The 12,857-nt window shown below is 43.0% G+C and overlaps 1 protein-coding gene across 4 annotated transcripts in view; it reads right to left on the reverse strand.

The window, feature by feature from the left end:
• Positions 1-12,857, reverse strand: part of celsr1a (cadherin EGF LAG seven-pass G-type receptor 1a) — a 68,578-nt gene that overhangs the window by 25,021 nt on the left and 30,700 nt on the right. For all 4 annotated transcript variants that reach the window (XM_061029620.1, XM_061029618.1, XM_061029619.1 and 1 more), the window contains exons 4-6: positions 10,828-11,050; positions 8,808-8,923; positions 7,184-7,272 (exon numbers count right to left, since the gene is read on the reverse strand). In XM_061029620.1, coding sequence (XP_060885603.1) covers positions 7,184-7,272; positions 8,808-8,923; positions 10,828-11,050 — 428 coding nt within the window. The remainder of the gene's footprint in view (positions 1-7,183; positions 7,273-8,807; positions 8,924-10,827; positions 11,051-12,857) is intronic.

Here is a 12,857-nt window from a genome sequence, read left to right on the forward strand (position 1 = left end):
GAACAAATCTTAATTGGAGTAGTCAAAGAGAGCTAACAGATGAGGCTGTCACTGTGTCGTTTCTGCTCTCAACTGCAGAGCAGACAGTTATTAAGGTTTTTCCACAAACATAAAGAGAAGTCAGTCGGCAAGCAAGGGGTCCGGGGCATCCCAAAAGTATGATATACATTCCTGCCAACATTAGCCCTATTCAGAATACCGTTTCAAGGCGCGATATTTATCCCTGACGTTTTGCCGTCAGTCTGATCGTGGTGGAGGCTTAAAGGGGGGGACGAAGAGATCTCCCACTCTGTAACGGTCTTCGAAGGTGGAAACAGAGGCGTTTCAGGGGCGAGGCAGGATCAGCTGAGTCAGTGGGAGAGCGCAGCGCTGTGTGTGTGTGTGTGTGTGTGTGTGTGTGTGTGTGTGTGTGTGTGCATGCCTGACTGTGTGTGTGTGTGTGTATGTGGCGCTCCTGCTGTGGCGTGCTTCCGCAATGGAATATACCATTGCAGTAAGAATGAATGTACAAAGATTGAGCTTAGTTACGGCTCTACGGAGCTACTGTGACACTAACTGTGAGCAGCAAAGGATAGCTGCAGGTCAGTGAACTTTCAAAAGCAAAAACACCTTAAACATGAAAACTACTTTTCAAATATTGAAGGAGTAAGAAAAAGCATTTGAGAATTTTTAGATATCAGGGACTATGTGTATTGGTAAGAAACCCGTACTGTGAGTCAGTTTTAGTAAGTTCACAAGAAAAGTGTAAAGCTTGTGTGAAACCAGGCCGAAAGCAGAACATCGTGTCTTAACTACAAAACAACAAGGGAAAGACAGACAAAGGCAATCATATCACAACTAAGTAAACATACCTTCAACTGCCACACCAAACCTAGCTAACCCGAAAGAAAAATGCTAAAGCCTCTGCTAATGTCAACACCAGACCAGAGTGAGGGTAAATAAGAGCTAACACGCTAGTTCAAGACGCCATGTTACCTTTGTAAGAATGTGGTAAGCATGTACAGTAAAGTCAGTCCAGAAGATTGTACTAGAAGCAGAACAAGTACTAAATGAGACCCCGGTGGGGGAAAAAGCACCAGTAGGGACTAGGCTAGAGGTCAGAGGTTACCTCCTTCTGATTGAGCTTCAGCCAGGCAGTATAGAGCGGGAGCCGCAGAGCCCCGCTGGAGTCCACAAGACTCACCCCCTCCTGGGGGAGAAACACCGTGAGAAAGAGACACTGCGTTAGACCTGCAGCCCGCAACCAAACCAACGTCATACACTGGTGTGGTGTGCTGGATGTCTTAATGTTTGGGCATGTTGTCCAGTTCCTATTGAGTTTTGGGGGATTTTCCGGTTTTGTTAATTGGCTGCAGTAAGTTGTAATTACACCGTAAAAATGTTAAATGCATATATATGGTGTTTTTTAAGTGCACATTTATTGTATTTTCTCTGTCCATTTGGAGGTTTTTGTCTATATGTTCAAACAAGTAACTGTTAAAAATACAAAAAAGACACAAAACGGGAAAATTTGCCAACACACACAACAGCCAAAGTAAAACACACCTCTCTTTGTAAACCTTTCGCAAACCCTTCTCCAAAAACCTCAGACAATAGGCTATCAGACATCTCTGGCAGATATCGCACTGTGAAATACCTCGCTATGTAAACAGCAGGTGAAATTTAAACACGGGAAGTCTGAAACTAGCTTCCACATGTCATCAGAGGTAGTTACAAGACAGAAACAAAAACATACAACACTAAATGACTATGTTTTTATAATAATCTTAATCTTTGATCAAACCATCTACTTCGACAAACGTATCAAACACATCACTAAAACAGCTTTTTTTTCCATGTGAGAAACATTGCCCGCCTACGCCCACCCAGTCCAATCGAAAAGGTTCGTCATCCAAAACACTCAATACAATATCCAGAACTCTGCTACTCGTCTTCTCACACACTCCACATCACCCCCGTCCTTCATAACCTCCACTGGCTCCCAGTCGCCCAGCGTATCCACTTCGATCTCCTCGTTATCACCTATAAAGCCCTCCTCCATAACCTGCCTCCCCCCCCTACCTGTCTGAGCTCCTCCACCCACACTCTCAGGTCTGCTGACGCAAACCTCCTGCCCCTTTTGTGTGATGATGATGATGACCTAAAATGTCTGAGGTATGGGGGAAACCTATGTCTAGAAGAACAAAGACCAACCAGGCCTCTTCCTCTGAACACATATCCTGAGAGGAAACATAAAGTCTGGTGCTTCACCTCGAAAAATAAATACTTGACCTTTTAAAGAAGCAAGAAGTGGGGGAAATACACAAACCTTTAACCATATTTATGCAGACCCACATAAAAAAACCTGACGACTATTGAAGTGCGGTTATGTCTCTGTGTTACCTTGACAACGTCACACGTCTGTCCCTCTCAGTCATTAAGGCCACCCAGAATACCACATGTGGATTTTTTCCACTATTAGCAATAACAATGCAAAGAGGAGATGTATAGCAACTCCAAAGCCACTCGCAGGCAGAGTATTTATTTTAAAAGCTATCATCCAACAAAAAAAGAGAGTGTGTGTTTATGTGTTGAACTGTATGTCTACTTGTCGTGGAAACCCAATGAAATCTAAGACATCAACAAAGAGGAGGAGAGAACATACAAAGAAGAGAGGCGCAGCTATTTATTGAAAAGAACAGATAAGTGTTCAAAGCAGTTGTCCAGATGAAGGCTGTTCAGAAAATAAACTCAATGTGCAAGATTCCGAAAATAGAAATATTTAGACACACTCGGCAATTCACTGACTTGATGCTCATTGCTGATTTGACCAAAAAAATGACACATACGTTGTATATTGAAAGCATTCTTCAAAGCTCTTGTTGCTGAAATCAGCTGCTTAGAAAAGCTGGAGTGTTCGGAATCCAACCTAAAAATGTAAAGTTTCAGCCATGCAAGCAAAACATCTACTTGTAAGTAAAAGATGTTGAAATGATCCGTAAAGCCGGTAGAGGGACGGGGGTGAAGGTGGCACGCTGCTAAACACTCTGTGGGTTTGTCACAATGACTGATGGGTTTAGAATCCAAAACTCAGTCTAAAACATCAATCATTGCAAAAGTTGATTGTTTTGCTCACACTGTACGACATGAGTGGGTATGACCTGAGAGCTCACTCTGACAGAGCGCACAGACAGAGGCTGAAGTCAGATAGATGTGTAGGCTATCTCAGTTGCCATATGCACGGCTCAAATAGGCCTACGGCTGACAGCAGCATTTCCAAAGCTTAAACAGGCATGCCTGCTGTTGCCATGGTGATTTCGGACACTGTCTGTCAATGTTTGTGCAGATGTAATAAGGAGAAAAAAAGAAGTCCTGCAGTCTGCGAATTGGCTCGTGGCTTTGCTCTCACTGTGCTAGTCTGTGCAGTTCCATGAGCAAAATGTCAAACATGCCAGAAAATCATCCGACTGCCATGTCGCAGATGATCAGGCTGTGATAGGCCGTCGTGCCTCAGTGTACAACGAATGACCGATGACGTGTGATCGGGCTAAAAATGAGTCGTAAGCCTCAAACATTGCGTCTAAATCGGGCCGAAATCACACAGTGTATGCCCCTTTGCTTGCGGGACAAGCCGTGAATGGTGCGAGACCCAGATTCATTTCCAAACACAGCTGATTGAGCGAGTTACATTCTGTGTTGTAGCAGTCCACAGGAATGCAAATAAACACACACAGTATATCTAGAATGTAACTCAAGCTGTGCTGTGAAGTCATTTGCGCATAATGTCCCGGTGATTAAAGTCCTGCCCTATAAACAACACCAGACATGAGTGTGAGGGAGGAATCGCAGAAGCAGAGTGAACTTTCAGTATTCGCTGGTGATAAGAGCCAGCTAAGACCGTCTGGGAATGCTGTCTGCACAGTCTAGATGTAAATAGTCCATATTTGCCAAAGTAACACTTAAGTCATTTTATTTTCTTTTAAATATGATCCTGCTGTGAGATCATGGTCATGGTTAAATGAATTAAAATAGAGTAAATCATGCATTCCTTCCTGCCTAGTGTCCGGCTTAATTACACTATCTCCAGCAACAAAAAACATAGCCAAGCCAAAACTTCTCGATTCTTCAAGAATACCCATCTACATGCTTCTTCTGTTCTTGTTTTTGTGTCGGAGATGTTGCTGTCACACGTTGCCTCCCATGTCCCGCTCAGATGTCCTTGAAACTATACACACCATGGAATTTCACAAATGTTTTTATCCCTCCACTTCAATTGTGTGAAATGTCTAATAGAAGTACGGACATATGCACACATTGAAAGCACACGTCCACCTCACACATGCTCAGACACTTACACACGCATACACACACACACAAACACTCACACGGTAGCCTCCTATTTGCCTGACCCCCCTACGATGCAAACACACGCACACACACACACAGCTTTCCAACCGACCCAGATCGCTATAACAATGGCAAGTCCATGTCTGTTGTCATGCCAACCCTCCCCCCCCCCCCCCCCCCCCTCCCCCCCCCGACCTTTCACCTCTGTTTTTAAGAAGAGGCACCCGGGCTTTTTTTCTGAAGGGAGCAGCAGCAGCTCTTTTAAAGAGGGCACCCTCGAAAAGCATGCAAAACTTCAACCGCCTCATCATCTGACCCAATAAATCAGCACGCAATCAGTGTTGTGTGAGCGTGCTGTTATGACCGTTAAAAAAACAACAACTGGGGCTTATATGAGAGGAACCACCTTAGATCGGCTTGTGTGAACCCACAGTATTGGTTCATCTGTTAAGTGAAGAGTGAAAGAGAGATCTCAATGCATTGTTTGCGATCTGTTTTAACTAATCAATCATCTGCAAGTGTGAGCATGATTTAACAATGGCTAAATGCTTTTTTTTTCTAACCTAGGAATTAGTAAAGTTAGACTAAAAATGTACCCTTTGTGAACACTGAGAATAATTTTGTTTTCCATGTAGCTGAAAAATACTTTCAATTCTGAGACTTTCAAAAAGTGATCTCGAGACCAAGACCGATTTTGAGTACTACAACACTAGTAGAGGATCTCACTTATATAGAGTATTTTTTTTGGGTAATATACATTATGACAACTATTTATGCTTAACTGTTAAAAAAAATAAAAAATCAAAGGTGCATGCATTCCTGCTTACAGTATATGGATTATAAAACAGGAAATCAGTTGTAGTAAGGTATAAATTCTGACACAAAACCACACATAACCTGAGTGGTTATGTGCATGACATGACTGTGGATGACATCACAGTCGGACTATTCTGCCCTGACCTGGTCTTAACTCTCTCTAGGCTATGCAAGCAACGATATCTACAGACAAATGTGTGTGCTCTTTCATACTCGGCAGATTTATGTGAGTCTTCAAGCATGTCAATGCATTCACATGTCAACACAACTAATCTATAGTGAGAACTTTGCTCCTTTCTGCCATCTACTTTTTCCCCCTAATCCCCCAGCAACTGACGTGGGATTAAATTACCATCCGTCAATCCAACTTCTGATCATTCAACACGTGAAGAAAAGCTGATACTTTGTCAGGGTTACAGTCGGCCTCAGGCTAATTCAACGGAATGTGTCACCTGCTTTGCAAATCCCTGGTCTGTATTAAGACAGAACGCATACATTCCCCACTTTACAGGCTTATAACACTAATAAACACTCTTAATACTAGTGTGATGAGCGTGTTTCTGTGGGCGTACTACTTGATTTGCATGTACAGTAGTAGAGAGCAAGAGAAAAACTAAAACAAACTGCAGAGGACAGAATCAAAACAGAAAACTTGTTTAACCATGCAAATGAATCTGTCCGTTCCAAGGACACATCAAAAAAAAAAAAGAGCTTTTCAGAGCAAACACTGTGTCATGCAATGAATCCAAGTGATAGTGACCTTGTAGCAACTTAATAGCAGTCGTCTGTACCATCACAAAGGCAATGCTGTTTAGCATGCAAACATACAGTCTAAATAGACCTCAAGAAATAGATACAGTGATGATCCTCCAGCTAAAACAATACATGATGGCAGCTGGATTCATCTGCTTTGATGAATGCTTTAAAGTAAAGGCAGCTGAGTATACTAGGGGGCTCTAAAGATGTTAGTCACAAAAAGGGCTGGACAACTTCAGTCTGAAACGTGTGCAGTAAGTTGCTGCTGACATGCGATGCTGGAGGTCTTGGGTCAGGCCAGTGATGTCACAACACCCAGTGTTGTTGTACACATGGTGGAAGATCCACAAAGGGAAGAAATCATCTTTAAAAACGTAATGAAAGAGGGGTGGAACTCTCAGAAAAAAGCATAGCATGTGCTAATCAGGTAACATATGAGCTTTTACAGGCTAAGAAATACGCCCAGAACAACATCACTACTTTACTCGTCGTCTTCTCCGTTGTGGTAGAATACTGACCAGAAGATTCCTACGTGCAGCTGACAAACTGACATTACAAGACTTGCATTGTTAATGACCAGGCACAAACTTGATAATAAACATGTTCTGAAGGCCATTGTTGTATTCTTTTCTGTCTGGTTAAACGGTAATATAAGAGAAATGACTGCAGGCTCTGGAAGTCTGATGAGAAATTAACACCAACAACTGACTGAAATGTAAACTCTTCTAATCTCTAATCTAAGATTGAACATAATAAAGAAGCAATATGATCACATGCTATGCCCTTCGTGGGAACGTCAATCCACCGTTTACTGAAATTTGGAAAATTGAATGTGAAGATACAGCTGTTGATCTTTGATGTCTCGTAAAGCCCCTGTACTTTTTTTTTTTGCAAGAAAACTGCAAGGAAGAGGGGTCGAGCTACTGTCAGAGTTCATAACGCTAGCCAAACAAGTACTGCCAAAGAATCTGGATTTGCTGTCAAGGTCATTGGACTTGGTTCTGCTGATCAAGGAAATCCACATTTCATTCACTGAACTCCCTCGATATAACTCCTTTACTTTTCATTTCCCAGGAAGTGCTAATTTTGATCTTCATTGGACTTGATCTTCAGGGGGAAACAGGCACTATTTAACTAGATTAATTCTCAATTGAAAAAAAAAAACCTCAAACATGAACTTTGAATAGTTGTCATGTCACGTTTACATCCACAAGATGAAGGACATTCTAACATTTTAGTAGAGGAGGCGGCACGTAACGTCAGGTGGGGTTATTGATTTCCTTACCATGTTGTAGTAATGGAGCTGAACGGAGTGCCACTGGCCGTCGCTGACCCCGCCTGGTATGTAGGGAGCCACGGTGGTCTTGGTTTCTCCTGAATCACAACGGAAAGAGGGAAAAATCAGAGGGGTTAAAAAATAGTAAATGGAGTGAGATTTGACATGGAGGAGTATAAACATGTACGATGACGGGGGTAGGGGATAAAGGGCAAAGGGAAAATAACTGAGTGCGGTAAAAGTTAAAGCGGTTTCATGGAAAATGAGTGAGCGGTGTGAGGGAAAGTCAGGGAAACGAGAGGGAAACAGTCAGGGCTTTGACACTTGCAGGACAAACTCAGGATATTTCCAGGAGGCGCTGCATGTGTGAACGCAAAAAGCCACATTTATTCACTCGTAATTCAAGCGGAATCCTGCCAGACCCCGAGTATTTTTTCCGCAGCAAGTCAGAGTGAGCTGATGTGAGAACGCAGCAGGACATTCTCCAATAGTGCATAATGTGAAAACGGCTCTCAGTAAGAAGACAGTAGAGCACAATGAGAGCAGATTTACTCTGTTTGTCAAAGACGGGAGCGGCCCTGCCAGAAAATCCACCGCTCTGCAAACAAGTCAACAGCAACACTGACAAGTTATGTGTGTGTCTTGTTCGTGTTTGAGTGCATGAGAGAGTTAATAAGTGATGTGTCCGCTTTCTGGCTGTGCACATTAGAAAACAGAAAAAAGGGCAGCAAAGCATGTGACCGTATGTCCTACTTTCCTTTGTGTTAGCTAAACCGCATGATAATGGACCAGCACTGAAGGAGATGTACCGCAGACAAATCATAGAAGCTCCTCCCACTCCTCTCAATAACTATCCGTCATAATAAGAATGACAATATTTCATTTGATGAGTCATGTCTGATTTCAGATTTGAAGTGCACACGGACTTGGCAGCGCTCCTAAATGGGTCTCACCCAACTTAATCGCACTGAACTGGAATCCTCCCTGTACGGTACCATGGGAAAGTAGACCGACTTTGAGAACAACCGCCCGTCGTCCAAAAAAAAAAAGAAGTGTTTGATCTGCAATCCAACCTTCAACAGTTTTAACGACGTCTGAGGGTGTGTGTGTCAGAGAATGCAATTCTAAAAACATATTTAAGGTGTGCAGGCATGCTAAGGTTGGAAAGTTGGAAAGGAACATGGTGTGTTTAGAGTGACCAACTGCTTCGGACTGCGTGTGTGTGTGTGTGTGTGTGTGTGTGTGTTTGTGTGTAAAGTAGGTGCTTTTTTGCACAGTTCAGTGTGTGTGCCATCATCAATCAGTCTGGCAGCTCACTCTCAAAGGAAGCAGCTGCTCTCAGAACATCCATCCCTCTCACCTTAGCACAATGTAATAATCCACACAGTATGAAACATATTAAAACGACGGCACATTTGTACACATGCAGTGTCTAACACATACTTGAGAAAACACTCACGCATGTGGATAAGACTGGTTAAGCAAGAGTGGTGTAAGTTGTTTTAGCTAAATGGAATTGTTCGAGTGTAACACTTACATTGTAGCTGATGGCGTCAATTACTTAAAGTGGTCACCCCACACACTCACTCACACACACACGCACGCACACGAACAAGACACAATGAGGCCTCACCTCCTGAGAAGGTGAGCTGGATCTGCTCGTCAATAATTTCCAAAGCGATGAAGTCGTGTTTTTCGTTGAATCTGCCGTTGTATAGAAGCAGAGCGTTTCTCTCTCTTGTTGCAAACCTGAGGAGACAGAAAGGAGGATTTTAGGTCCTTCATTTAAGGTCATACAGCGGTGGAACCGACACAAAAATAGATACAGAACGCGGTAGCATCTTTAACAGTCATTTAGTTTGTTTACATTTTGTCTGAAGTCATGTTTAAAATACAATATTGGAGATTCAGGTTTATCACAAATATTTGGTTGAGTGGATTTAAACTGTTTATCTCTGCTCATGCTCAAGTTTCCAGTCCCATTTTTTAAGCACCTATCCAACTCAAACAGACAGTGGAGCTCCTTGAGGAAAAGCCACTTGGAAAGGAAAGGCAGGATGTGGCTGCAGAGGGGATGCAAGAGTGTATCAGCGCATTTGAGAGAGGGGGGGGGAAAGGCCTGGTTAATGAGCCACAACCTACTCATGAGTGTATGAGACGGTACAAAGTTTAAATGTGTCTCTGTTTGTGTGTGTGTGTGTGTGTGTGTGTTATTAGTGTAAGGTGAGGGCAGCAGAGTCAGCCGGCAGATGCCAGTTAGGTCAGCGGGGCAGGAAGTCAGGACGGCTGTAGCCAAACACTGATAAAAGAAAGTCATCACACAGCCTTTCCTGTTTTCACTGCGCTGCAAACCTTTCTCACCGCCACGGTGTCTGATCTCGCATTAACAAACACATATTACCTTTGGGTGTCTGAGAAAACATGCCCTAAACGTTTTACTCTTGAAATATTTATCGTGTCGCAAACTTGCAAATTCAGGGGTTATTTTCCAATCATCAACTTGCACACGCAGATGTAGTTTGTGTGCGTCTTCTTCATGCTGCTCTAAGTGTGTGAGCCTGTGTGTATTAAGAGTAGAAAATGAAGACACAATGGAAACGCGTGGACAAGTCCCAGCAGGCCCTAGGTAGCACTCTTTAACCAGCCGCAAAAAAACAAAACTGTTTATTTCTACAGCTTCATTTACGGTTGAAAGCAGACATGTACTGCTCTTAATGTGCTTTGACAAGGTATGAAGCATTTACTGTTTGGAGTTATATCAACAAAATGGAGAAAGACAGTTTGATAGCTGATTAAGATTCAGAATGTCTTCATGTATAGAATGCTAAAGAACGTGCAATACTCAGAATGATCTTCTTCTAGCATTTCTACAAACACAGCAGCAAAGTGAAGGTACCGCAGTTATTGGCCTGCACCTCCAACAAGCTCAGATTTACTGTGAGGACTTGAGCGGAAATGTCAAGGCTACACTTTTTTTTTTTTTTTGCTGGTTTCAAACAAAAAAAAAAAATCTGCCAGCGAGAGTTACAGTGTGAAACATTTATTACTTCTAGTCAGAGGACACTGCTTCTGTCGATGACTGACAACATTTCCTGACCGAGCAGGACTGCTTTTTAGGGAAGCAGGAAGGGTTGGACTGGGGGAAAAAAATGGCTCTGGCATTTTTTGGGTCAAACTGGCAACTCACAACCAGTCACACACAACACACCTAAACGCCATCCCTGTGACCCCCCCCCCCCCCCCCTTTATAAACGCATTGTTAGATCCATTTAGACATGACAGAGTAGTAGTTATCTTTTGTGTTGGGGGGTGAGCCTGCCCAGTGGGAGACGTGATGATCTATCATTAGAAACATATAACCAATGCTCTGTGGGCCCATCAGCATTTTTTTTTAATGACTGTATTCCTTTTTCAAAGATAATTTTCTCTCTGTCCAAGAAATGTCCCAGTCCCTGAGAGAATGCCCAGTATGCAATATTGCCAGTTCAGCCCTGCGAGAAGGTAAGACCAGCCAAACTGAGGTGGACCTGGTATACCAAACAGTTAGCTTCATGTTGCAGAGGTCCATTAACACAAAGGCCCAGGAATTTGTTAATTGGTAAAGACACGAACAGACAAAAAAGGAAACAAAAGGAAGACAACATAGTACTCACGTGAAGGAGACAGTGAAGTGGAATCGTTGCCGCAGGCCTCGAAAGGTGACGAAGGACCGCCCGGGGAAGCTGCGCGTGGTCATCTCGCAGTAGGGCTTTTCGTACTCTCCTTCGGGACACTGGCACATGAAGCCACCGGCGAGGTGATTCACGCACTCCCCGCCGTTCTTACAAACACCAGGGATGCAGCTTCCCGATGACGCATTCAGCTCGCAGTGGTCGCCTACAATGAAAAACAACGGATTGACGACTTCGCTGCTGCCTTGGTTTGAAAAGGCCACTTCTTCAAACAGTGTACTGCGAGACAACGCTGGCTTTTCTGCAGAAGAACGTTTTGTTTCTGGATTGAGTGAATGCTAAACTACCTGTCATCGCATTACTCCATCAATTTGATATCATCATTATATTACTTCAGTGAAGCATGTTGTCCACAGTTGACTGAAAAACAGACTTGTACGATGCGTCATCTGTTTGGATCCTACAAGAAGTTCCTGATTTTCATTTTGAGAAACAACAGCAATATGGCCGTGCTTTCCATGCCCTTTATGATCCACCCACCACCAATTTTAAGGCCCTGACACACCAAGGTGATCGTCGGCCTTCGGTCCTAGTTGGACCGTCGGCCTAATGGATCCTTAGTCATTGCTACGCTGTCATCTGGCCATACTTGGAGAAAACCAGAGGATTGGAGGAAAAAAAAAGGAGTAGGAGAGAATATCTTTTTATCAGTACATTAATATGCATGAACCACAGCTGTAAACACAATACAGTCTTGTCTACTAAAGCTAATGACAGTGGAAGAGTCATGTTTCTGTTTAGGGCTGAAGGCACAAGCCTTTATTTAGAGACAGGACAGTGGATAGAGTCAGAAATCGTGGAGAGAGAGAGAGAGTAAGTACGACAACCTCCATACATGGAGCGTGTGCATGAACCACCGTCTCTGTTTAGAGGTGGAATTTAAGTTAGGTTTGGAGTAATCTGTTTTATCCTGAGGAACTGACATCAAAGATACAATGTGAGGTTTTAATCACTAACCGTGTGTCATTTGTATCATGACTTTGCAGGGAGATACGTGTAGGAAAACTGCTATCAAACACAATGGATGTAACAAATGCATCATTTGAAATGTTTTAATGATCAGCTTTGCACATTTTATAAGGGAAGAATGTACTGAGTGTCCTCAAAGTAACATAAAGTGCTGTGGTTAGCATATAGAAAATGTTGATTTTTTGTTTTTTAAAGTTTTATGTTGTGCTCTTGCCCCAAGACAGGGTCGAAACTTAAACCCACTAAAGAGCTACCTCTGTGTTCCACTCATCCTCAACTGTTATGAGACAATCAGCAGAGTGATCAGAACATTCACTTTTCCATGTACAGATGTGCAACTGTTTGAACGTTTATTGAATTAAGATGAGGATAGGATGAAAGGCAATGTCACTGAGTGCCATATATTTAAAACTCAGCGTCTTAGCTTTGAACAAATCGACACGTTATTTAGCCTGACTGTATGTAGGAGGTTAGTTGAGCCATCTCCTCCAAGAGATCAAACAAACAAACTCAGACAACCACTGTGAAGTGGGTCATTGTTTGTGGACAGGTCTTGTGAGCCAGACTTGAGTTGAGTCTGTCCTTTAGTAAATAACTGGATGGCTGCATGTTGGTATAAAGTCATTATATTATATTATCCAATTCGGTTTCTTAGCGCAATGGGTCTCCCCATGGGAAATTCCTCCTAAATGACCATGTTGCTCTTGCTTTGTACAATCAGGGAGCTGGGTCTGGTTTCCTGGCTCAGCTCATATAAATTCCTTCACTAATACATCAGCAGATCTCTTTCTGCCTAATATTATTGGTGTTGTGCGATTGTGTGTCCAATGCAGTGGTGTACATCTACTCGCTGTCCAGACATGATCTCGTCCACCCAAGACACACACACACACACACACACACACACACACACACACACACACACACACACACACACACACACACACACACACACACACACACACACACACACACACACACAC

The sequence above is a fragment of the Labrus mixtus genome, chromosome 22, assembly GCF_963584025.1.
Source record: "Labrus mixtus chromosome 22, fLabMix1.1, whole genome shotgun sequence".
Classification (NCBI taxonomy): Eukaryota; Metazoa; Chordata; class Actinopteri; order Labriformes; family Labridae; genus Labrus; species Labrus mixtus.